Source organism: Carassius auratus, unplaced genomic scaffold (assembly GCF_003368295.1).
Source record: "Carassius auratus strain Wakin unplaced genomic scaffold, ASM336829v1 scaf_tig00217574, whole genome shotgun sequence".
Taxonomy (NCBI): domain Eukaryota; kingdom Metazoa; phylum Chordata; class Actinopteri; order Cypriniformes; family Cyprinidae; genus Carassius; species Carassius auratus.
The window spans coordinates 62,501-88,611 of record NW_020529128.1 but is presented as its reverse complement, the minus strand read 5'-3'; the positions used below and the strand labels follow the sequence as shown (position 1 = coordinate 88,611).

Genomic DNA, 26,111 nt, shown 5'->3' with positions numbered 1-26,111 from the left:
TTGTGACATTTCAGACCAAAACTAAGATGAACAGAGACATTCAAAAAATAAAAGCATAATAATCTCTTTTTTACAATTACAGAAAGAACAGTTGTAATCTATATCCAGATGAAAACACTCTTTTCTTTAGCAGGATATGTTCTGGGAGTAGTTTTAAAGGACACTTCTTTTCGTTTTATTTGTAACAACTCCCCAAAATATTCCCTCTCAAATAAAGGAAACATACAGTATTAACCCAAACAAGTTCAGATGATGAAGAAGAGATATTACCAAACAGATCTAACTATATCTTATCTAGATCTATCTGCTTGCTGCAGTTATCATGAAGTAAATCAAATTGATCTAAAACGAAATGTTTTCAAACTTTACTTCCTGCTGTGTTACACAAGAGCCGTGATTTATGAACAGAGACTGTCTTTTTACAGAGATAGAGTTCATGACAACAGAATAATCTTTAGCAGAAATATGACATTTCAATGTGACACAGTTTATTAATACTCAAAAGCTGTCCGGCAGAATTCAATAATTGATCAATTACTAATGATATCAGATTCAGACCAATGTCTTACAGACTGAGTGGTTCTCTGAGTGATAGACAGATAGATAGTTGATGCTTATTTCCAGATGAAGATGAGTGATGGAGGAGAGAAGCTCTGTTTAAAGTCAAAACACCGCGTCAGAAGGAGCTTTCCCTGTGACAATTACATGATCCAAGAAAGAGGTGTTTTACTGAACCTCAAGGAACACCTCTGAGAAAACGATGTCTTCTCTGACCTCGTGCAGCATCTTTTACAAGGAGTGTTTACAACCGTTTCATCATTCCCAAAACTGTGTACCTAATAAAACATTTCATATTTACAGAGCTCAAAGAAAGAAACAGAAGAAGAGAGAGCAGAAGAAGTCTTTCCTAGAAGAGGTCTGAATCATGTGAACAGAGCTGCTCTCTCTCTCTGAACACCACTCTCATCACATTCTGAACACATTCTTCATCTTCACACATCTCATTCATTCCTTGAAGAAATACTTTTAGAAAACTTGGACCAATAATATCTGTCAACGGTGAATTTGGTCACAAGTCAGAAAGAGCTTAGTATTACAGAAATGATGAGCAATATTAATAACCCTCCTGATAATGATGGTCTTATTATTATGAATTTATTCAAACTTTCAGAGATGTGCTTTCCTCTTTTGTTTAGCTGTTTAATGAATCTTCTTCTTAGTCAGGGCTAATTACTCCAATCCTGAAGATAAATGAAGAAAAACCTTATCTCTAACTTTATCACTGATTGCACTGTTTTCTCTTATTGTTTCCAGCAGGCTGTAATGAGGGCTGGATTCTCTAATTGATCAGTCTCAGTCTGGAGTCATGAAAACGATATGATTGATTATAGGCACCTTCTCAATGATGGCAAACTAATGCTATTTATTGATTTTAATAAAGAGTTGGATTCAGAGGAAACACAAAATTCATGTTTGAAAACATTAGAATATAATACATTGGAAAATATCGAACGTTTCGAAACAGTTATGAGGTAACGAAGCCCTTCATTTACTGAAATCACGTGTCTTTGGCAGTTTGCTACGAGACGCGCTCCCAACCAGTGTTTCGAAACACAAAAGATTAGAAGCTTCAGTATTCAGTCAGTCTCCTGCGCATGCGCACTTTCACTCTTTGGGCTCCTCCCGTCCTCTGAGTCCAAACCGAAAGTAAACTCGGAGAGGAGATGGTCTGGAAGATCGCATTAAACCCAAAATAAGAAGACTTGTGAACCTATAAAAACGGTCATAAACATCACATTATAGTAAGTTCATTTATCTTCATCTGATATTATGTTGTATTATTATTATTGTTGTATTATTGTTTGAGTTGTTTTCGCTGTTAAACTCCATCTTTAAGCGTCAACCGGCATTTTAGTTGTGACGGATGTAGAAATGAACAAATTCATCTTCAGGATTATAATAATATCGAGCTCTATGGATTCTGCTTTTAGTTGAGATTAATGTATGTATTCATTACAGTCTAAAACACAAAGAAAATGTAATCATTTAAAATGAAGTAGATTTGCAGATGTTGAGGTTCAGTGACAGTCAGATATTCTCTGGTGTTTGAGTCTCATGGGAACAGTTTAAATACTGTATTTGAAGACAGATCTTCAGTTTTCAGTGAGATTCCCTCGGACATGAAGGTTAGCTGCAGTTTGAGCCTTTCTGCAGTCTTAATAAGTGTTTATTATGTCCATTTACATTGAGTTTTGTTATTTCAGTATACATTTATTTACAATTGTAGTTATTTAGTTGTTTTGGTCATTTGGTTAGTTTGAGTTATTTTAGGACTTAAATGAAAATGAGAAACATAATAACTGGCTAAAACTAAATAAGGTTAATTTTTCTGTTTTAATTTACATTAAAATGTATTTCAAATAATGAAATTTAATTTATTTCAGCTAATGATAATAACTCTGGTTTACAGAAGGAATACATCTAGAGAGGATGTATTTAATCGCTCACATCTACAGAATAAAGGCCTTTACAGAGACGTAAACAGGGTTCGAAATGAGGGGGGTCTGGGGGGGTCCCGGACCCTCCATAAGTCATTAGGGACCCCCCCTAAGAATTCATTTTTGGATTTTGGGGGGGTCCCCAACAAATATATTTTAACATTAAAAATTTTGTGAAAATTATAGGTTTTAGTGATGATTTGTATTTATAACAGTGATTCATTTATTTCCTAGCGCGAGGCAGCAATCGGGACAGCTATTAGCTAATTGTGAGTTCAGCATCACAGATTGTTGTTGTGGTGCACCCGCAGACACGTACTAGATGAACACGCCAAAACAAGACATCACAAAGAGTGAAATCCTGAATGAAATCCTGTAAGTGCTTTTATTGTGTTTATATCTCCTCCATAATTGCTTATAGTAAAATATTAGGAGTTCGAGTTCCTATATCAAAAGTTGCATTAACTAGATACCCAGTGTAATGATTAGAAGAGTACGTTTGTCAACGTTTCTTGCTAGCTGTAACTTATGTGTATGAAGCCAAATGATCTGCCAGCTAACAGCAGAATGAGCTGCTAGACTAGTTATTCAAAGCTAGCTTAACAATCTCCTTGTCCAGCAGTGATTACGAAAGATAACCAGGACTTAATTCAAGTCTGTGAGTTAATTAAAGTGAATGTGATTTGAGCATTGATACATGAGAGCTTGGTAAAGAAGCTAATAATATTTTTCTTAATTTGGAATCCTGCACATGGAGAGAAAAAGAGGAAAAAGAAAGATCACCGAATTTTTTCAAGGGTAAATTGTGCTTATGTGATAACATGGCTGTTGTTGGGGGAAATTGTAGATATCAGGGATGCAAAAACAGCGCGCCTAGTGTTTCTTTTACTCTCTATGGTATCCACAACTGCATCAAATTCTGCTTAAACAAAAACTCCTGTCAATACAGAACGAAATATGCTGTAGACTATTTTGCCGTCAAAACTGCCGACGTTGTCTTTGCTGTATCAGTAGGTTATACACTGAAAAAAGTAATAAGTAAATTTACTTAATTTTTATTTGGCAAGTTTTTTGCACAAGCATTTTTCAAGTAAATTTAACACATTTGGAAATTAAGTAAATCTACTTAATTAAGTAAAAAAATAAAATAATAATAAGTACATTTTATTGAGTAAAATTTAATTAAATAATATTAAATTAATGCATTTAGCAGATACTTTTATCCAAAGCAACTTACAGTGCATTCAGGCTAACACTTTTCACCTATCATGTGTTCCCGGGGAATCAAACCCCAAACCTTGCGCTTGCTAATGCAATGTTCTACCACTGAGCTACAGGAACACTTCAAGATTTTCAAAATTTCACTTACTTACTTTTTTATTTTGAAAAGTTTTTACACTAACAAAAAACCAAAGCAAAGACAGCACGAAGGACTGGATGCACATGATAAATATTCTGCAGTTAAGAAAACAGACAAAAGAAATAGCACTGTAAAACCCGATAAGTAAACTTTACTCAAACCGTTTGAGTAAACAGATTGCCTTGATTTAAACCATGTAAGTTTTTAACTGAGTGATAATTGTGAATTAGTGATGAACAGCTGCTGTTAACAAACAGAATCACTGAAGAAAAGAGAAACACAAGAACTACTACAACTGACTTCAGAAACAGACTTAGATGAAATCAACTGAAATAAAATACATGAAATCTCTCAAGATCTGATTAAACAACTCCACAAACAGCATCAGCAGCTCCACTTATTAATAACCAGACTGACTTTATTTCTGTCAGACGTCTACAGAAGATCTTATTGAGAATGAACTAAGGTTTAGATGTTGATTTATTGTTTCATTTGAAGTAACCATGTTAGAGATCAGTGTCTGCTTTAGTTGGGCTCTTGACCCTTGATTTCTGTCTTAGTCTTTTCTCTGGCTGTTATAACTGTCTGTTTCTAAACACATTTGTTGTAACTCAAAAGCCCAGAAGAAATATCTTCAGGTGTTAACCTTGTACCTAGGTGTAGGTTGTTATACTTTATATTGGTGATGATAATCATCAATTATTTATCTGTATGGCGTCTAATGGAGTAGGTGTTGTGTAATTAGAAGTGATTTTAGTAAAAGTGACACTAAGAGCCAGTGATTCTGTGAAGATCAGTTAATATTAAAATGACTTTCTAAACATTTTGTACACATAACTTTTCTTCTATGCCAGTAATTGGTCAGACACAGACATCAATAATCAGAATATTAACCTCTACAATGGTGACAAAAAAAACTTGCTGCAATGCATTCTGGGTACTATTGTAGTACAGAACTCATCCATGGCTCCCAGCATGCTCTGCAGGAATTTTTTTATGGTCACCATTGTTGAGGTTCATATTCTGATTATTGATGTCTTTGTGTGACTATTTGACACCGAAGAAGACCAAACTGTTTGAAAAGTCGTTCAGATTAACTGATTGTTACAGAACCACTGGCTCTTAGAATCACTTTTGCTATAATCTATCAAATTACACAACACTTATTTCATCAGAGGGTAGACTCTGTACAGTTCAATAATTGATCATTATCATCACTGATATAAAGTATAACAACCTACATCTAGGTACAGGTTAACACCTGATGGCTTTTCTTCTGGACTTTTGAGTTACAACAAACGTGATTTAGAAATACATGGTTATAACAGCCAGAGAAAAGACTAAGACAGAAATTAAGGGTCAAGAGCCCAACTAAAGCAAACACTGATCTCTAACATGGTTACTTCAAATGAAACAATAAATCAACATCTAAACCTTAGTTCATTCTCAATAAGATCTTCTGTAGACGTCTGACAGAAATAAAGTCAGTCTGGTTATTAATAAGTGGAGCTGGTGATGCTGTTTGTGGGGTTGTTTAATCAGATCTTGAGAGATTTCATGTATTTTATTTCAGTTGATTTCATCTAAGGCTGTGTCTGAAGTCAGTTGTAGTAGTTCTTGTGTTTCTCTTTTCTTCAGTGATTCTGTTTGTTAACAGCAGCTGTTCATCACTAATTAACAATTATCACTCAGTTAATCACTTAATTACTTAAATGCAAAGTTTTAAAACTTACATGGTTTAAATCAAGGCAATCTATTTACTCAAACGGTTTGAGTAAAGTTTACTTATCGGGTTTTACAGTGCTATTTCTTTTGTCTGTTTTCTTAATTGCAGAATATTTATCATGTGCATCCAGTCCTTCGTGCTGTCTTTGCTGTAAACTGGTTTAAAGGGACAGAAGTTAGAGACTTATTTACCCTCATTTGATAAAACTGTTTTGAAAAAAAATATTTTACATTTAGGAATTTCTAGAATATCTGTTTCAGGTTTTTTGTTAGTGTAAAAACTTTTCCAAAATAAAAAAAGTAAGTAAGTGAAATTCTCCTTTATTTTTCACAAGATCTTGAAGTGTTCCTGTAGCTCAGTGGTAGAACATTGCATTAACAAGTGTAAGGTTTGGGGTTTGATTCCCCGGGAACACATGATAGGTGAAAAGTGTTAGCCTGAATGCACTGCAAGTTGCTTTGGATAAATTGTCTGCTAAATGCATTAATTTAATATTATTTAATTAAATTTTACTCAATAAAATGTACTTATTATTTTTTTTATTTTTTTTACTTAACTTAGTTAAGTAGATTTACTTAATTTCCAAATGTGTTAAATTTACTTGAAAAATGCTTGTGCAAAAACTTGCCAAATAAAAATTAAGTAAATTTACTTATTACTTTTTTCAGTGTATATTTATGTTAAACATCCAAATGTAGACTGGTCTTTCTGTCGGCGCACAGAGCCACGCAGTCGCAGACAGCACCTGAAGTTCATGAATACCGAATTACCTTTTCTTTCTTATCAATTTGTTTTTGAACGAAAAAAAAAAAAAAAAAATGTGCTCGAAAAAATAACTAAAAGTGTCAGTTTCAACGAGTTTCCCCGTAAACGCAGTCAGAGAAAGAAAACAGATGCATGTCATTACCAGTATGCATTCGTCTTAAAGGGACAGCAACCCAATATACCTGCAGCTGTTTGTCAGCAAAGTTAATCAAAAAACAAAAGAGAAAGAGAAAAAACATTTTGTAGCTAAAGGTAAACTGTATTAATTGTATGAACCATATTTAATGTATACAGTGAAGTAGGGTGACCATATGCGCGGTTCATATGGGACACGTCCCAGCCAGGATTTTAATAATGCCTAAAACATCCAGAGCAGTTTAACCAATAACATGCAGGTATTGTACATAATCGACCAATCGTGGGGCTGCATGTGAGAAGGTGAGATCAAGTTGGGAAAGATCAAAGCGATGCAAATATGCGCACATGTTTGTTCGTTCGGTCGATTGACTTGAAGCGTCGCTGCGCACAAATCCCAAAAAAAAAAAGTGCGCCACAATGCTTCAAGTCAAACGAACTAACAAACACGTGAAAGTTATACGAAAGCATAAGTAGCCATCTGGTCTGCTCTTTATAGCTCTCATGAATGTTACACAACGATCAACCTGCACAGTGTAAATAGCCAAAACCTGGATATTTTAGGCAATATTAAAATCCTGGCTGGGACGTGTCCCGTATGAACGGCGCATATGGTCACCCTACAGTGAAGGCAGTGTTATTTTACGTTTGATTATTCAATGTCTGTAACTTAATGCAGTTAATTTACCGGAGAAACCAAAAGCACTGCTTTATTTCACGTTTTTTCATTCTATTGCATTTATATATGCTTGTACTTTATTATTTTCTATGCAGAGGCACTAGGCCTACCCTACAAAATTAGCCCAATCATCCTAGAAAAAGAGCTACTCAAATCATCAGGTGAAATGGTTTTCAGGAAGAAGAGAAAGGAGTAGTAAAGCAAGAAGAAGTGATAGTTTTTCAGAATTTCATTTTACTCTGTGTGCCTATAGGGGTGGGATGGCAGGGGTTGGTGGCAATGTAATTTGCAGCGGGGCAAGGGAAAACATCCCAAGACCATTATCAACACTGGTCCATATAATTTTGCCTACAGTATATCGTGTAGCAAGGTAGTCTTCAGAACCTTAAATAATTAAATTTTAGGGGACCCCCCAAGAGTCCTAAGTCATTTCGAACCCTGGACGTAAAGCTTTAAATATGAAATAGATCTCTTGTGTAGGATTCACAGATGTTCAGGTTTAGTGATAGTTTGATTCTGACATGACCACAAGTGACCCGTGCTGGAGAAATGAGTCTGAATGTGCCCGGGCTACATTACAGACCAAACCAGAGAAAACCATCACTGAAAAAAAGAATTAGTAAATTTACTTAATTTTTATTTGGCAAGTTTTTGCACAAGCATTTTTCAAGTAAATTTACACATTTGGAAATTAAGTAAATCTACTTAACTAAGTTAAGTAAAAAAAAAAAAAAAAAACTAATAAGTACATGTACACTCACAGAAATATTTCACCCCAAATGTAAGATTTATGTAATTTTATTACATGACAAATTCCCATTTATATTTTTTTCATAACTTTGATGAAAACCAATCACATAAACTTTAAATAACAGAATCTTGTTTGTTTTATAACTCTTACAGAAGATCGTATTGAGAGTGAACATTGCAGCATGTTTTTTGTCACCATTGTAGAGGTTCATATTCTGATTATTGATGTCTGTGTTTGACCAGTTACTGGCATAGAAGAAAAATGTACATGTACAAAATGTTTAGAAAGTCATTTTTATAATAAGTGATTATCACAGAATTACTGGCTCTTAGTGTATTTTTACTAGAACCATCTCTACTAATTACACATCTATTATATTAGAGATTAGACTCTATACAGTTCAATAATTGATGATTATCATCACCAATATAAAGTATAACAACCTACACCTAGGTACAGGTTAACACCTGATGGCATTTCTTCTGGGTGTTTGAGTTACAACAAACATGTTTTAGAAACACACGGTTATAACAGCCAGAGAAAAGACTAAGACAGAAATCAAGGGTCAAGAGCACAACTAAAGCAAACACTTATCTCTAACATGGTTACTTCAAATGAAACAATAAATCAACATCTAAACCTTAGTTCATTCTCAATAAGATCTTCTGTAAGAGTTATAAAACAAACAAGATTCTGTTATTTAAAGTTTATGTGATTGGTTTTCATTAAAGTTATGAAAAAATATAAATGGGAATTTGTCATGTAATAAAATTACATAAATCTTACATTTGGGGTGAAGTATTTCTGTGAGTGAACTTGACATGTTAAATTTTATTGAGTAAATTTAAATTAATGCATTTAGCAGACACTTTTATCCAAAGCGAATTACAGTGCATTCAGGCTAATGATTTTCACCTGTTCCCGGGGAATCGAACACACAACCTTGCACTTGCTAATGCAATGTTCTACCACTGAGCTACAGGAACACTTCAAGATCTTGTGAAAAATAAGTGAAAATTTCAGTTACTTACATTTTTATTTTGGAAAAAGGAATTTGGAAAAAATTTTATACTAATAAAAAACCTGAGATTCTAGAAATTTCTAAAAAATGTGTAATATGACTTAAATGTGTCAAAGACTAAAGAATTGATAATAGATTTTAGGAAGGTTAGTGACGAACCTAAACTGAGTGTAATACACAATGAAGGTGTTCAAGTGGTTCAAACATACAAGTATTTGGGCACAGTATTTGACTCACACTTGAATTTCCGAGAGAACACTGATAGCATTATTAAGCGACCAAACCAAAGAATATACCTGCTGAGGAAGTTGAACTCCTTTGGGGTTTGTAAAATAATTTTATGTACATTCTATCAGGCATTCATTGAGAGTCTATTAACTTTTTTTTTTCTTGGGTTGGTTTAATGGTTTAGCTGTGAAAGACAAAAAGAGTTTGAGCGACATTGTTAAAGTATGCTCAAAAATTACTGGTACCCAATTAAATGATCTCTATTCTCTCTTGAAAAAAAGAGTGGTCCAAAAAGCAGATAGAATACTGTGCCAACAAGATCATGTGCTCAGGTATGGATTTGTGCTCATGCAGTCAGGTCGGCGGTATTATGTGCCTATACGGAAAACGAATCGTTATGCAAACTCATTCCTTCCCTCTGCTATAAGATTCTTGAATGAGAACTCATAACTCATGGCTCTTGGATTCCACTGCTTTATTCTGTCACTGGCAGGTGAATGTGTGTGTTGTGCTGTATGTGTGTGTCAGGGTGTGATCGTTGTATACATTTTTTACTTTTATAATCCTTATATTATTGTTTGCTAATACCCTTATTGGATGGGTTGGCTGTAGAACTGAATTGCCCATTTGGGGACTAATAAAGATATCTGAATCTGAATCTGAATCCACGGCACTCAAAAATACTGTGGAAAAGGTTAAAAGCGTTTATTCACATGTCTTTAACATTAAAAAACAACACGTGTGAGAAATTACAGGACTTGATTAATGTTAAAAGAGTTATTAACCCTCTGTTGTTCAGTCATTTTAGACAGGAAAAAATTGTTTGGAAATTAAAATAAATGCTACTTCATCGCATCGTGCTGATATATAGCTTCATATAGCTTCATATAGCCAAAATTGTAAATTCTACTTCTTTTTACAAGTATCGAAGAACCATCACTTCTACCACAAAAGACTGCTTTTTCCTGATGTATCCGAATTCCTTAGCATATCCAAAACCTCAGAACAACTTGATGATGTAACAGAAACTATGGACTCTCTCTTTTCTAGCACTTTAAATACAGTTGCTCCTTTACGCTTAAGGAAGGTTAAGGAAAACAGTTTGACACCATGGTATAATGAGCATACTCGCACCCTAAAGAGAGCAGCCCGAAAAATGGAGCGCAGCTGGAGGAAAACAAAACTAGAGGTATTTCGTATTGCTTGGCCGGAAAGTAGCATATCCTATAGAAAAGCATTAAAAACTGCTAGATCTGATTACTTTTCTTCTCTTTTAGAAGAAAACAAACATAACCCCAGGTATTTATTCAATACAGTGGCTAAATTAACGAAAAATAAAGCCTCAACAAGTGTTGACATTTCCCAACACCACAGCAGTAATGACTTTATGAACTACTTTACTTCTAAAATCGATACTATTAGAGATAAAATTGCAACCATTCAGCCGTCAGCTACAGTATCACATCAGACAGTGCACTATAGACCCCCTGAGGAACAGTTCCACTCATTCTCTACTATAGGAGAGGAAGAATTGTATAAACTTGTCAAATCATCTAAACCAACAACATGTATGTTAGACCCTATAACATCTAAGCTCTTAAAAGAGGTGCTTCCAGAAGTCATAGGTCCTCTTCTGACTATTATTAATTCCTCATTGTCATTAGGATATGTCCCCAAAACCTTCAAACTGGCTGTTATTAAGCCTCTCATAAAAAAACCACAACTTGACCCCAGAGAACTTGTTAATTATAGACCAATCTCGAATCTCCCTTTGCTGTCCAAGATACTAGAAAAGGTGGTATCCTCACAATTATATTCCTTCTTAGAGAATAATGGTATATGTGAGGATTTCCAGTCAGGATTTAGACCGTATCATAGTACTGAGACTGCTCTCCTTAGAGTTACAAATGATCTGCTCTTATCATCTGATCGTGGGTGTATCTCTCTATTAGTTTTATTGGATCTTAGTGCTGCGTTTGACACAATTGACCACAACATTCTTTTGCATAGACTTGAACACTTTGTTGGCATCAGTGGAAGTGCATTAGCATGGTTTAAATCGTACTTATATGACCGCCATCAGTTCGTAGCAGTGAATGAAGATGTATCATATCGATCACAAGTGCAGTATGGAGTACCTCAAGGCTCAGTACTAGGGCCGCTACTCTTCACGCTTTATATGTTACCCTTGGGAGATATCATCAGGAAACATGGTGTTAGCTTTCACTGTTATGCTGATGATACGCAGCTCTATATTTCCTCGCAGCCTGGTAAAACACACCAATTTGAAAAACTAATGGAATGCATAGTCGATATAAAAAATTGGATGACGAGTAATTTCTTACTGCTAAATTCAGAAAAAACAGAGGTGTTAATCATAGGGCCTAAAAACTCTGCTTGTAATAACCTAGAACACTGTCTAAGACTTGATGGTTGCTCTGTCAATTCTTCGTCATCAGTTAGGAACCTAGGTGTGCTACTTGATCGCAATCTTTCCTTAGAAAGCCACGTTTCTAGCATTTGTAAAACTGCATTTTTCCATCTCAAACATATATCTAAATTACGGCCTATGCTCTCAATGTCAAATGCAGAAATGTTAATCCATGCATTTATGACTTCAAGGTTAGACTATTGTAATGCTTTATTGGGTGGTTGTTCTGCACGCTTGGTAAACAAACTACAGCTAGTCCAAAATGCAGCAGCAAGAGTTCTTACTAGAACCAGGAAGTATGATCATATTAGCCCGGTCCTGTCATCGCTGCACTGGCTCCCTATCAAACATCGTATAGATTTTAAAATATTGCTTATTACTTATAAAGCCCTGAATGGTTTAGCACCTCAGTATTTGAATGAGCTCTTTTTACATTATACTCCTCTACATCCGCTACGTTCTCAAAACTCAGGCAATTTGATAATACCTAGAATATCAAAATCAACTGCGGGCGGCAGATCCTTTTCCTATTTGGCGCCTAAACTCTGGAATAACCTACCTAACATTGTTCGGGAGGCAGACACACTCTTGCAGTTTAAATCTAGATTAAAGACCCATCTCTTTAACCTGGCATACACATAACATACTAATATACTTTTAATATCCAAATCCGTTAAAGGATTTTTAGGCTGCATTAATTAGGTAAACCGGAACCGGAAACACTTCACATAACACCATACTTTCTACATCATTAGAAGAATGCCATCTACGCTAATATTTGTCTGTTTCTCTCTTGTTCCGAGGTCACCATGGCCACCAGATCCAGTCTGTGTCCAGATCAGAGGGTCACTGCAGTCACCCGGATCCAGTACGTATCCAGACCAGATGGTGGATCAGCACCTAGAAAGGACCTCTACAGCCCTGAAAGACAGCGGAGACCAGGACAACTAGAGTCCCAGATACAGATCCCCTGTAAAGACCTTGTCTCAGAGGACCACCAGGACAAGACCACAGGAAACAGATGATTCTTCTGCACAATCTGACTTTGCTGCAGTCTGGAATTGAACTACTGGTTTCGTCTGGTCAGAGGAGAACTGACCCCCAACTGAGCCTGGTTTCTCCCAAGGTTTTTTTCTCCATTCTGTCACCGATGGAGTTTCGGTTCCTTGCCGCTGTCGCCTCTGGCTTGCTTAGTTGGGGTCACTTCATCTACAGCGATATCATTGACTTGATTGCAAATAAATGCACAGACACTATTTAAACTGAACAGAGATGACATAACTGAATTCAATGATGAACTGCCTTTAACTATCATTTTGCATTATTGAGACACTGTTTTCCAAATGAATGTTGTTCAGTGCTTTGACGCAATGTATTTTGTTTAAAGCACTATATAAATAAAGGTGATTGATTGATATAAAACTCTGTGACTACGTGTCTTACACTGTGGTATAACAGATGACCCTTCTTTCTTTCTTTCTTTCTTTTTTTTTTTTGTTCATAAGGTGGATATATATATATATATATATATATATATATATATATATATATATATATATATATATATATATATATATATATATATACACTGAAAAAAAACAATAAGTAAATTTACTTAATTTTTATTTTGGCAAGTTTTTGTACAAGCATTTTTCAAGTAAATTTAACACATTTTGAAATTAAGTAAATCTACTTAACTAAGTTAAGTAAAAATAAAAAAATGAATAAGTATATTTTATTGAGTAAAATTTAATTAAATAATATTAAATTAATGTATTTAGCAGACACTTTTATCCAAAGCAACTTACAGTGCATTAAGGCTAATAATTTTCACCTATCATGTGTTCCCGGGGAATCAAACCCCCAACCTTACGCTTGCTAATGCAATGTTCTACCACTGAGCTACAGGAACACTTCAAGATCTTGTGAAAAATAAGTGAAAATTTCACTTACTTACTTTTTTATTTTGGAAAAGTAATTTGGAAAAGTTTTTACACTAATAAAAAACCTGAGATTCTAGAAATTTCTAAATGTAAAATTATTTTTTTCAAAACAGTTTTATCAAATGAGGGTAAATAAGTCTCTAACTTCTGTCCCTTTAAACCAGTTTACAGCAAAGACAGCACGAAGGACTGGATGCACATGATAAATATTCTGCAATTAAGAAAACAGACAAAAGAAATATATATATATATATATATATATATATATATATATATATATATATATATATATATATATATATATATATATATATATATATATATATAATAGTCCATAATTTAGATAACTATATTAATTTTAAAAATTATTACACGATCATGGCCTTTGGTGAACAACATAAGATAGATACAGATACAGCATATACATTCACACAACGCTTTTAAACCAGGCTCAATCACAGACATCTGTGCTTCTGAAGTGATTGTCTTTATCTGTATAATGTAGTAGTTAGGTATAGAGCTAGTCATTACTGTTAGCTGTGTGAAAATAACAAACATTTTCTTTTCAGGCAAATTTACTGATTGTGGCTCATTCTGCCAGCACGGGTCACAAATGTATTTTCTGTATCAAACTGCTGCAGCTCCACATTCTCTTCAATCTCATTGTGTGTAGAGTTAAGATTTCACTGGAATAATAATCTCAATATCATGTGTGCTGTGTTCTCTTGTGTTTCCATGTGCAGGTGTGACGTCAGTTTGTCATTATGGAGAACAGAGAGAGCAGAACAGAGAGATCTTCATCTCCTGATCTTCCTCTTAACCTCAGTGATGAACCAGTGACCTCTGACCTCAGGTGAGATATAATCCAGTGTTAGACACAACAGACTATACAACAGAGAGTTATAATAAAAGAACAGCAGGCAGGACTAAGGAAATAACTGTTTCTGTTTTCTCAGGATCTCATGGAAGCTAATATCTTCATCTCCGGATCACAGCTGTGTGTCTCTGAAGAGTGATGCATCCATGGGTCCTCCTCCTTTATTCAGTGATGATCCAGTGACCTCTGACCCCAGGTGATATCCCACAAACCAGGCCCAGAGTCTGTTGCTGGTGTTTAGTGACTCCACACACTGACTTACAATTAGACCTGTAACTAACCTTCACTTTACTGATTAATCTGCGGATTATTTCTTTGATTCAGAATAAGGGTGTGTTGACACTTGTCATGTTTGGTGTGATGAAACACACTCTGGTGTGATTGCTCTGTTAGTGTGGTTCGTTTGAGTAAGTGTGAACGCTGCTATCTGAACTCTGCTGCGCACCAAAGCTCAACAGGACGAACTGCAGGAAACTCTTGTGCTTTCATCTGAAGAGCTGAATATAAAGCGTTTCAGAGTTTCAGATGACTTGCTCCTGCATCTTTCCCACTGTAAAACCCGACAAGTAAACTTATCTCAAACGGTTTGAGTAAACAGATATCCTTAAGTTATGTTAACTCAAACCGTTTGAGGAAACCGATTGCCTTAAACCATTTAAGTTGAAAAAACTAACAGTTATGAGTACTCTGAACTTAATTCAGTTGAGTTCATTGAAAGAAGATGTACATTGCAATTAAGTGATTAACTAAGTGCTGATTGAGAATTAGTGATGAACAGCTGCTGTTAACAAACAGAATCACTGAAGAAAAGAGAAACACAAGAACTACTACAACTGACTTCAGACACAGCCTTAGATGAAATCAACTGAAATAAAATACATGAAATCTCTCAAGATCTGATTAAACAACGCCACAAACAGCATCACCAGCTCCACTTATTAATAACCAGACTGACTTTATTTCTGTCAGACGTCTACAGAAGATCTTATTGAGAATGAACTAAGGTTTAGATGTTGATTTATTGTTTCATTTGAAGTAACCATGTTAGAGATCAGTGTTTGCTTTAGTTGGGCTCTTGACCCTTGATCAGAGATTAGACGCCGCACGGTTCAAAAATCGATGATTATCATCATCAATATAAAGTATAAAAACCTACACCTAGGTACAGGTTAACACCTGATGGCATTTCTTCTGGGCTTTTGAGTTACAACAAATGTGTTTTAGAAACACACGGTTATAACAGCCAGAGAAAAGACTAAGACAGAAATCAAGGGTCAAGAGCTCAACTAAAGCAGACACTGATCTCTAACATGGTTACTTCAAATGAAACAATAAATCAACATCTAAACCTTAGTTCATTCTCAATAAGATCTTCTGTAGACGTCTGACAGAAATAAAGTCAGTCTGGTTATTAATAAGTGGAGCTGCTGATGCTGTTTGTGAGGTTGTTTAATCAGATCTTGAGAGATTTCATGTATTTTATTTCAGTTGATTTCATCTAAGTCTGTGTCTGAAGTCAGTTGTAGTAGTTCTTGTGTTTCTCTTTTCTTCAGTGATTCTGTTTGTTAACAGCAGCTGTTCATCACTAATTCACTATTATCACTCAGTTAATCACTTAATCACTTAAATGCAAAGTTTAAAAACTTACAGGGTTTAAATCAAGGCAATCTGTTTACTCAAATGGTTTGAGTTAAGTGTACTTGTCGGGTTTTACAGTGCACAGCATCCTTTTTCATCTGTTTATCCACAGAATATATAAAGTGATATAAAGTGATGTGACGGACAGATGTTTCTGTGTACAGCGTTCAGACGACACTAATCCATAATCACACTCACTGACGTGTATTTTATTATCAACTCTATCAGTTATTGTTAAAGTTCTGCTTATAATAAATGAAACAGCAGACAGAACTAAAGGAGGAATGATTTCTGTGTGTTTATCAGGATCTTCATGAAGAGATCTTCATCTCCTGATCACAGCTGTGTGTCTCTGAAGAGTAACGCATCCAAGCTGTATAATCCTCCTGCATTCAGTAATGATCCAGTGACCTCTGACCCCAGGTGAGGATAATTGTGTGGTGATGATTGAACTGTTTTATGGGAGTCAGAAACACACTCAATACACACAGATCCTTACACAATAAACACATGAGCTCCTACATTAAAACACTTCAGGAGCGCTATCAAGATGTGATGAATATATCATTAAAATATCTAATAGTTTACTTTAATTAAGGAATACAACAAGACATTTACGTGCAAAATTATTGAATTCATTAGAATACAAAAGTTTTTAAATAGTTTGTATTCTCTAACGATTTAGATTTTAATGTACACATCCTTTATCTCAGATGTGTTTAATCAGTTGTTCTTGTGATATTTCAGCAGATCAGATGGAGAGAGAAGCATCTCTGGAGGAGTCTCCTCTGTCTTCTGTCTGAACAACACGAGCGTTACAGCGTCTCTGAATAAACATGATCAAGCAGTGAAAGATGAACTACAGAGAGTCAAAGAGCAGCACAAAACCAGCATGAAGAACAAGTATGAGAGATTATGTGAGGGACTGAAACTCCAGGAGAATGAAAGCCTCCTGAACAGCATCTACACACAGCTCTACATCATAGAGGGAGAGAGAGAAGGAGTGAATGAAGAACATGAGGTTTTACAGATGGAGAAAACAGCCAGAACACAACCCTCACAAGACGCTCCAATCTACTGCAATGACATCTTTAAAGCCTCCGCTGAAGCAGGATCTGAGGAGAAAGAGCAGATCAAGACTGTTCTTACTAAAGGCATCGCTGGAATCGGAAAAACCGTCTCTGTGCAGAAGTTCATCCTGGACTGGGCCGAGGGAAAAGCCAATCAGGATGTAGATTTCATGTTTGTGCTTCCATTTCGAGAGCTGAACTTGATCAGAGATCATCCGTACAGTCTTCACAGACTTCTGCTGGACTTTCATCCTGAACTTCAAGATCTGGACTCACAGATTTATGAGGAGTGTAAAGTTGTGTTCATCTTTGATGGTCTGGATGAAAGCAGAATCACACTGATGTTTTCAGACGCTCAGAAAGTTTGTGATGTGACTGAGACTTCATCAGTGGCTGTGTTGATGTCAAAGCTGATGAAAGGAGAGCTGCTTCCCTCTGCTCTCATCTGGATCACCTCCAGACCAGCAGCAGCCAATCAGATCCCCTCCAAATACATCCACCGTCTGACAGAGATTCAGGGATTCACTGAGCCTCAGAAGGAGGAATATTTCAGGAAGAGAATCAGTGATGAGCATCAAGCCAGCAGAATCATCTCACACATCAGAAGAGCAAGAAGCCTCCACATCATGTGCCACATCCCCGTCTTCTGCTGGATCTCATCCACTGTGCTTCAGAAGCTCCTGGAAGAAGATCTGAGAGCAGAAATCCCTCAAACTCTGACTGAAATGTACATCCACTTCCTGCTGATTCAGATCAACATGAGGAAGCAGAAGTATGAAGAGAGAGATCCAGAGAAACTCCTGCCGTCCAACAGAGAAGTGATTGTGAAACTTGCTGAAGTGGCTTTCAAACAGCTGATGAAGGGCAATGTGATGTTCTATGAGGAGGACCTGATTGAGAGCGGCATAGACGTCACTGACGCCTCGGTGTATTCTGGGATTTGCACTGAGATCTTTAAGCAGGAACCTGTGATTAATCAGAGGAAAGTCTACAGCTTCATTCATCTGAGCGTTCAGGAGTTTCTCGCTGCTTTCTATGAGTTTTACTGCTATGTAATGAAGAACAAAGAGCCAGTGGATGAATTCAGATGTGATTTTGATGAAGACCCTCTGTATGATCAAACATCAGAAGTAGATAACGCTGTGGATAGTGAGAATGAAAAAGTCTCTCTGTATAATCTGCTAACATCAGCAGTAGATAAAGCTGTGGATAGTAAGAATGGTCATCTGGATCTGTTCCTGCGGTTCCTGCTGGGCGTCTCACTGGAGTCCAATCAGAGACTCTTACAGGATCTACTGACACACACAGAGAACAGCTCAGAGACCATCAGAGAAACCACACTGTACATTAAAATGAAGATCAGAAATGATGGTGTTAATGATTATTTTAAACATCCTCCTCTCTCAGTTGGTGAATCCATCAATCTGTTCCTCTGTCTGCTGGAAGTGAAAGATCAGACTCTGTTCAGAGAGATTCAGGAGTTTGTGAAATCAGACAAACACTCAGAGAAACTCTCTCCTGCTCAGTGCTCAACAATCTCCTACATGCTTCAGATGTCAGAGGAGACGCTGGATGAGTTTGAGTTCAAGAAATACAACACATCAGATGAGGGGAGAAGAAGACTGATACCAGCTGTGACCAACTGCAGAAAAGCTCTGTGAGTGTTTCATCATCAACTAAACTATCATATTTAATAATGAATCTGACTCCTTTACAATAAATGTTCCTGAATGAGAGATTTTCTCCTGAATAACAGGCCAGAATCCAGAGTCATGACAGGTGTTTTTAGTACAGCAGATAATAGATTAAAGCCTCTTTTATTATTAATTATCCATTAATTATGAAAATGTTGATCACTTTTTTCATGAAATCGTTTGTAAAAGTTAAAACATGAAAGCACTGTATTTATTCAGTCTGGTGAATCAACTAAAATATATGAAGAAACAAGTAAAAGTTCATAATTTACAGACACACAGTAGGGATGCAGTGATTAACCGGTTTCACGATTAACCGCGATTTAAAACATCACAGTTAATTAATCACAAAATCTTTACTGCACCGAGTGTTTCTGTCACACAGAACAGAACTGTTGCAAGTACACAGCAAAATCCCCAGTGTTAATTTAACACTCTGAGTGTGGACTCATATAAACACTGAAGCAGTGTTAAAAGTAACACTGAAGCAGAGCTGAAGTTAATGAGATAATTAAGAAGTTAATTGAGTTATGATTGAGCATTATTGAAGACACCTGATGTTAACAAGCAGAATCACAAACGAGAAAATCACAATTTGTGTGTCACCATTATAGTGATCAGTGTTTGCTTTAGTTGGGATCTTGACCCTTCAGTTATTAAGGTTTCTTTATGTACACATAAATTAGGTGGATAAGTGATCCAGCATTTTTGCCATAATATGTAAGATCTTTTTGTCTCTGATCTGATATAAATAAAGTCAGTCTGGTTAGTAATGAGTGAAGTTGGTAAAGCCGTTTGTTGATTGTTTAAATCTTCAGTTGATTTCATCTAAAGCTGTGGCTGAAGTCAGTTGTAGTTCTTGCGTGTGTCTTGTTTCTCTTTTCTTCATTGATTCTGCTCGTTAACAGCAGCTGTTGATCAGTGTCTGAATTCACTCATTAGTGTTCATTCTCTCTGTCAGGAGGATTATATTAGTAAACTCATGTAGGGAATAGTGAATGAGGGTAGTGTTGTCAAAAGACCCGGTACCTGGGCAACAAGTCGGTAAAATTTTTAAAAAATGTGACAGTAACAGGTTTCTTTAAGTACCGGTAGTACCGAGGTCCTGTTCAAAACCGGTTCAGCACTATTATTTCCGCGAAGCAGAATCTCAAAATCCAGTCATGAAAATGAAAATTACATTTTAATATGGACAGTCATGGAATTTGTCAAAGTTAGCATAAATTAATCAAATCAAATCTCCATATGGACCAGTATCTGTAAATGTTAAGCCGCGAAAGTTTGAAATATGAATCCGTATTCTGCGCGTCTCTGTGTGAATTAATGAATGGCAGAGACGTGCGGGTTTGTTTACTACATAGACTGAAGCGCATGAAGCTTGCATTAATTTCAGCATCTGAGCTTCAGAGTTCTCTCTCCATCAAGCGATCTGAACTTTTCAGTTCCTCTCAGTGGATGCACAGCGCACCTGTATTTGATGCTCTGTAAACTCTGTGTGAAGGCGTATGACTCACCGTTGCTTTACTGATAGCGCTGTTTCTCACACATGCAAAGAGAGAGAGAAGAGCGAGAGTCTTACCACGCTGAATCAACACACTATATGTAAACTATTCTTTGTTGTCTTCTCCTGTCAAAATAATGGAGTTCATTTAGAATTATTCATTTTTTTTTTTTTTCGAACAAGCAGAAGAAATAACGGTTTCTCCGGTAATGGGCAGAGCTAATGCACAAATGGCAATTTCATTGGCTGGCGCTGATCTAGTACCGCCCCTGTTTTGATTTCATCAAATCAGTTTGACCAAACGCATACAACGTGATTAATATTCATGAACCCAGCAGCTCATCAATTCATAGTGCATTGTATCAGAGTTTCCGCTAGAAAAAAATGGTGCCGGTCAAAGTGACCGGCAGAGGTTTCCTTTTCCGGACATTTTGATGATATGCCGGTCAAGTATCGCCTCTTAATTAGTCAAGTTGAGGAAAACTGGAGGCAGGCTATGTAACGTAAAAAATGACATAATCAGGCCGCCGAATGCAACATGTTTATTAGCCTAACTTTCAAATAGACGGAAAAAAAAACATTTTCTACTATGGTTCATTTCTTCATTCGGATCTATTTGCGATCCATTCCATTCTAAACAAACAAAGCATATGTTTCGTCCTTGTTTCATTATAGATTAAGATAATAATTCATAAATGCACGCATAATTATCAGTGAACTTGATAAAAGTTGCAGATATGTTTTACATGCATGCACAAACAAATGCCTTTCAACTTATGTGTGCAAAATTCAGAATGAAATGAATGTGCAGCAATTTGTACAAATAGAGATTCTAGGTCTACTATACATGTTGTTAAATAAGCTTATTTAGTATTTGTTAAAATATTATAATGTTATTTTTTAATTTATGTTGATTATGAAAAGTGAACCGCACGAGTAAGATAAGATGCGCAATATCGAGAGACATGGAGCGGGTCAGACATGATTTTGACCACTTAATTAAGTTTTGTTTAGTAGAAATACTTTTTTGAAGTCAATTTCGTTTTGTATAAATTATATCTTAATTTTAATAATTTTTTGTATCAACCAATTGCCTGGATTTAATACATAAGAAGCAAATATAGCAGACGACAGGCCTAATCATGCAGGCGCCCTCGCGGCCACTTGCATTGCTAGTGAACTGGAGTGCATCTCATCCTAATTTAACGAAACTCAGCGTAGGCCTCACAGACATGAAATATATCTTAAGAAAGCTTGAAATGTCTTTTTAACAATTTAAAACGAATTTTTTTTTTTACCTATGCTAATTACACATTAAATTCAGGTAGGCTACTGAGTCGCTGTCTTCAGTGCCCAGAAAAGCGCTGAAACGGAGATGAAAGGGGAACCCGTTTTTATTTATTTATTAATTTTTTTGCCTTATTTTAACTGGCCCATCCAGTTTTCTGGAGGCCCACCTACAATCAAAATCCTGGCGCCGCTAGTGCTTCGCAGCGGTCTGATATCAAGAAATAACAGACCGCATTCCACATTGGAATTCAACCAAGCCATGTAATAATGTTTAATAACTTTCAAACGAGCCTGTTCCTTCATAACATAGCCAAAGTTCGGTGTATTTTTGCTTTATACATTTTAGGCTTATTCTCAAATTCAGATTGTGTTGGGGGGGCGGGATTATTAGGCAATTTTATTCTGACAATTTGACCGGAGAGATTTAATTTTGTCGGACATTTCATTTTTTTTTCGGCCAATGTCTGGCAATTACCGGACAATGGAAACCCTGCATTGTATATACATTAGTATGATAGTAAAATTAGTTGCAGTATTATCTTTTAATAATAATTAAGATCTACTGTATTTCTTTTTTTTACAAAAACCCTCAATGTCCAAAAATATCTTAAGCATCACCACCAGTCTTAATTCAGTTAAACTGACAAATATGCATTCATTAGGCCTAAGAGTTAATTTTTACATAAAGGCATTGTGCTAGAAATATTACTATTATTTATTAAAATGTATGTGATACTGCACTGAAAAAAGTATAAAAATCTACACCTAGGTACAGGTTAACACCTGATGGCGTTTCTTCTGGGCTTTTGAGTTACAACCAATGTGTTTCAGAAACACACGGTTATAACAGCCAGAGAAAAGACTAAGACAGAAATCAAGGGTCAAGAGCCCAACTAAAGCAAACACTGATCTCTAACATGGTTACTTCAAATGAAACAATAAATCAACATCTAAACCTTAGTTCATTCTCAATAAGATCTTCTGTAGACGTCTGACAGAAATAAAGTCAGTCTGGTTATTAATAAGTGGAGCTGGTGATGCTGTTTGTGGGGTTGTTTAATCAGATCTTGAGAGATTTCATGTATTTTATTTCAGTTGATTTCATCTAAGTCTGTGTCTGAAGTCAGTTGTAGTAGTTCTTGTGTTTCTCTTTTCTTCAGTGATTCTGTTTGTTAACAGCAGCTGTTCATCACTAATTCTCAATCAGCACTTAGTTAATCAATTAATTACTTAAATGCAAAGTTTTAAAACTTACATGGTTTAAATCAAGGCAATCTATTTACTCAAACGGTTTGAGTAAAGTTTACTTATCGGGTTTTACAGTGCTATTTCTTTTGTCTGTTTTCTTAATTGCAGAATATTTATCATGTGCATCCAGTCCTTCGTGCTGTCTTTGCTGTAAACTGGTTTAAAGGGACAGAAGTGAGAGACTTATTTACCCTCATTTGATAAAACTGTTTTGAAAAAAAAAATATTTTACATTTAGAAATTTCTAGAATATCTGTTTCAGGTTTTTTGTTAGTGTAAAAACTTTTCCAAAATAAAAAAGTAAGTAAGTGAAGTTTTCACTTATTTTTCACCAGATCTTGAAGTGTTCCTGTAGCTCAGTGGTAGAACATTGCATTAGCAAGTGTAAGGTTTGGGGGGTTTGATTCCCCGGGAACACATGATAGGTGAAAAGTGTTAGCCTGAATGCACTGCAAGTTGCTTTGGATAAAAGTATCTGCTAAATACATTAATTTAATATTATTTAATTAAATTTTACTCAATAAAATGTACTTATTATTATTTTTTATTTTTTTTACTTAACTTAGTTAAGTAGATTTACTTAATTTCCAAATGTGTTAAATTTACTTGAAAAATGCTTGTGCAAAAAATTGCCAAATAAAAATTAAGTAAATTTACTTATTACTTTATTCAGTGTGCTACTACTGTTGAAAAAATTTATAAAACTTTATTTTTTTAAAGAAATAAATCACAATATTTCTTCCATGTTTTAATTTTAATAGCAAATCCCCTTTATTTACCAAAAATGAAATGTTTAAATTTCATAAATTAAAAGACAAACTAAATTTGGGTGAAACTTGTTTACTTTTTTCATAATTATATAACTTGTAGAAAAAACTTTAAACAAAATTGTAAATAAGTATAAAAAATAGCATTGGTTTTATTTTTAGTGCTAAAAAGTTATTTTTTTACCGTGGTACTGTGACAACACTAAATGAGGGTGTAGGGTGTGATTTGAAACACAGCCGCTGAGTGTCGAGTTTGAACATTATTAATTTACGATTTATAGCAGCAGGCTACCTTCTCGAAAATTATAAATATTTCCCAGAATGAACTGTTTTAATGAAAAACAGCATGTTGCTGACAAAATTTGGCTGTTTTTTAAAGCAATTTTTTTACAGTGAAAATGGTCCTGTCTGAAGTATGTTTACAGTTTTTTTACAGACGCTAGGACACATTTCTCAATACTTAGGTCACTTTTGCCAAACTCTTCACACAGTGAGCACAACAGAAGTCAATGTGGGCTAAACTGAGGATCAATTATCATTGCTTTGGCACAAAATGCATTCAATGACTACATCTCTCAAATTTGATGAATTCTTTTCTCACTCAGACACAACAACTGCCAAAACTCTTTGTACGTACAAGTCAATTTACACACGCGTACATAATGTTTTCAAAACTGTTAAACTTATGTTCAAAACAATAACATAATACAAAACTGAATAAGACAGCAGTTTGCTACATTTCTACAGTAATATTTGAATGAAATATATTTTAAATCTTAAAATTAAATGCTATAATAACAATTGGACAATTAGTAGATTAGCATTACTATTGTATCTGTATCAGTGGATGGTGTGGATACTAATTGTTGTATTTTGTAATTACTCTGTGCAAAAAAATTAAAATAAATAAACGTCATAAAATATTGAAGAATTCTGCATCATGTCTGATTCATTCCAGTAACATATATTGCAGTGAATTATAAACAGAGATGTGTCCTTGTTTTACACAAGAAAACATTGTATAATGCTACATGTTGTTAGTGTTTTTTAGGTCATTGTTTTGTGGCTGACAAAGTGTGTTTGCTAGTGTTCTGGAAGAATGAGCTGATTTGAGACATGAAGAAAGTGTTTTGGTAGTTTTGATTATGAAATGAACTGCTGTGCCAAGCTGAAAGTTGGCTAGTCCTAGCATCTGTAAAAAACTGTAAATGACATATAAGTGTTTTTTATATGACATATAAGGTTTAAATGATTTGGCAGCCAACTGTTGTCAACATTGATGATTCTAATAATAAATCAGCATATTAGATCAAGTGACACTTTATACTGGATTAATGGCTGATGGAAATTCTGCTTTGCATCACAGAAATAAATGATATTTCTAAAGGATATTAAAATAGAAACAATTATTTTTATATTGTAATAAAATTTTGCAAGATGTTTTTTATAGTATTTTTGATCGAACAAATGTAGCCTTGATGAGCAGGAGATACTTCTTTAAAAACATTACAAGTCTAACTGATCCCAAACTTTTGACCGGTAGTGTGTGTGTGTGTGTGTGTGTGTGTGTGTGTGTGTGTGTGTGTGTATGTGTATATATATATATATATATATATATATATATATATATATATATATATATATATATATAATTGTATATCAGAATCAGAAGGTGCTTTATGACAAAGTATGTTTATACACACAAGGAATTTAAGTATATTAATTTTAAACTGCAGTTCAAAGTGTTGGTTGTATGCATTAGTTTCCACTCATTCTAGAGAACTGGTTTAGTTTAGAAGAGTTTAGTAATAACTCAGTAAAAAGAAAGAAGAAAAGTCCACGTATCCCAACTCTTATTGTGTTAAAATGAAAGGGGTCATGAATTGAGAAATCAAATTCTTCTTGAACTTTTGACATATAAGTGTTCATTGTACTATTTAAAAATCCTGTATGCTTTAGAAGTCAAAACCTCCTCATTAGTCTAAAAACAGCTTTTATTGAAACAGATTCTAAAATTACTAATTTAAGAATTTTTTTTTACATTATGATGTCATAGTGTGATGAAAGCCCACCTCTGTAAAAGATGATCAACGCCTGCTTCAACATCACTGCCTCTTTAGCAGCGGAGAAACACAGTCTAAAAAAACTGCTACATTTTGATAAATGTACATATTCATAGTTGAAGAAACAGTCTTGAACTCTTCTTATAGTGATTCAGTGTTCAGATCATGTCATCCCACGTTCCTGAGCAAACCCTCTTTACATGTCTTTATTATTATTTATCTCTTCTAGATTTTCTGGCTGTAATCTCACTGCTCAGTGTTGTGAGAGTTTGTCATCAGCTCTACAATCCTCAAACTGTGTCCTGAGAGAGCTGGATCTGAGGAACAATGACCTGCAGGACTCTGGTGTAAAGATTATTTCTGATGGACTGAAGAGTCAGAACTGTCAGCTGCAGAAACTGAGGTATGAAGAACAGATAAGAGATC

At 35.2% G+C, this 26,111-nt stretch overlaps 1 protein-coding gene across 10 annotated transcripts in view; it reads left to right on the top strand.

Annotated features, from left to right (window-relative positions):
- Positions 1 to 1,701: 1,701 nt before the first annotated feature.
- LOC113101206 (NACHT, LRR and PYD domains-containing protein 12-like) overlaps positions 1,702 to 26,111 on the top strand; it is a 37,236-nt gene continuing 12,826 nt past the window's right edge. For 6 of the 10 annotated variants that reach the window (XM_026265604.1, XM_026265599.1, XM_026265600.1 and 3 more), the window contains exons 1-6: positions 1,702 to 1,802; positions 14,281 to 14,390; positions 14,494 to 14,610; positions 16,359 to 16,475; positions 16,800 to 18,779; positions 25,915 to 26,088. In XM_026265604.1, coding sequence (XP_026121389.1) covers positions 14,302 to 14,390; positions 14,494 to 14,610; positions 16,359 to 16,475; positions 16,800 to 18,779; positions 25,915 to 26,088 — 2,477 coding nt within the window. In that variant the 5' untranslated portion in view covers positions 1,702 to 1,802; positions 14,281 to 14,301. Of the gene's footprint in view, positions 1,803 to 2,732; positions 2,874 to 14,280; positions 14,391 to 14,493; positions 14,611 to 16,358; positions 16,476 to 16,799; positions 18,780 to 25,914; positions 26,089 to 26,111 lie in introns of all 10 variants that reach the window. The other 4 variants (XM_026265596.1, XM_026265605.1, XM_026265598.1 and 1 more) reach the window with 4 other exon arrangements.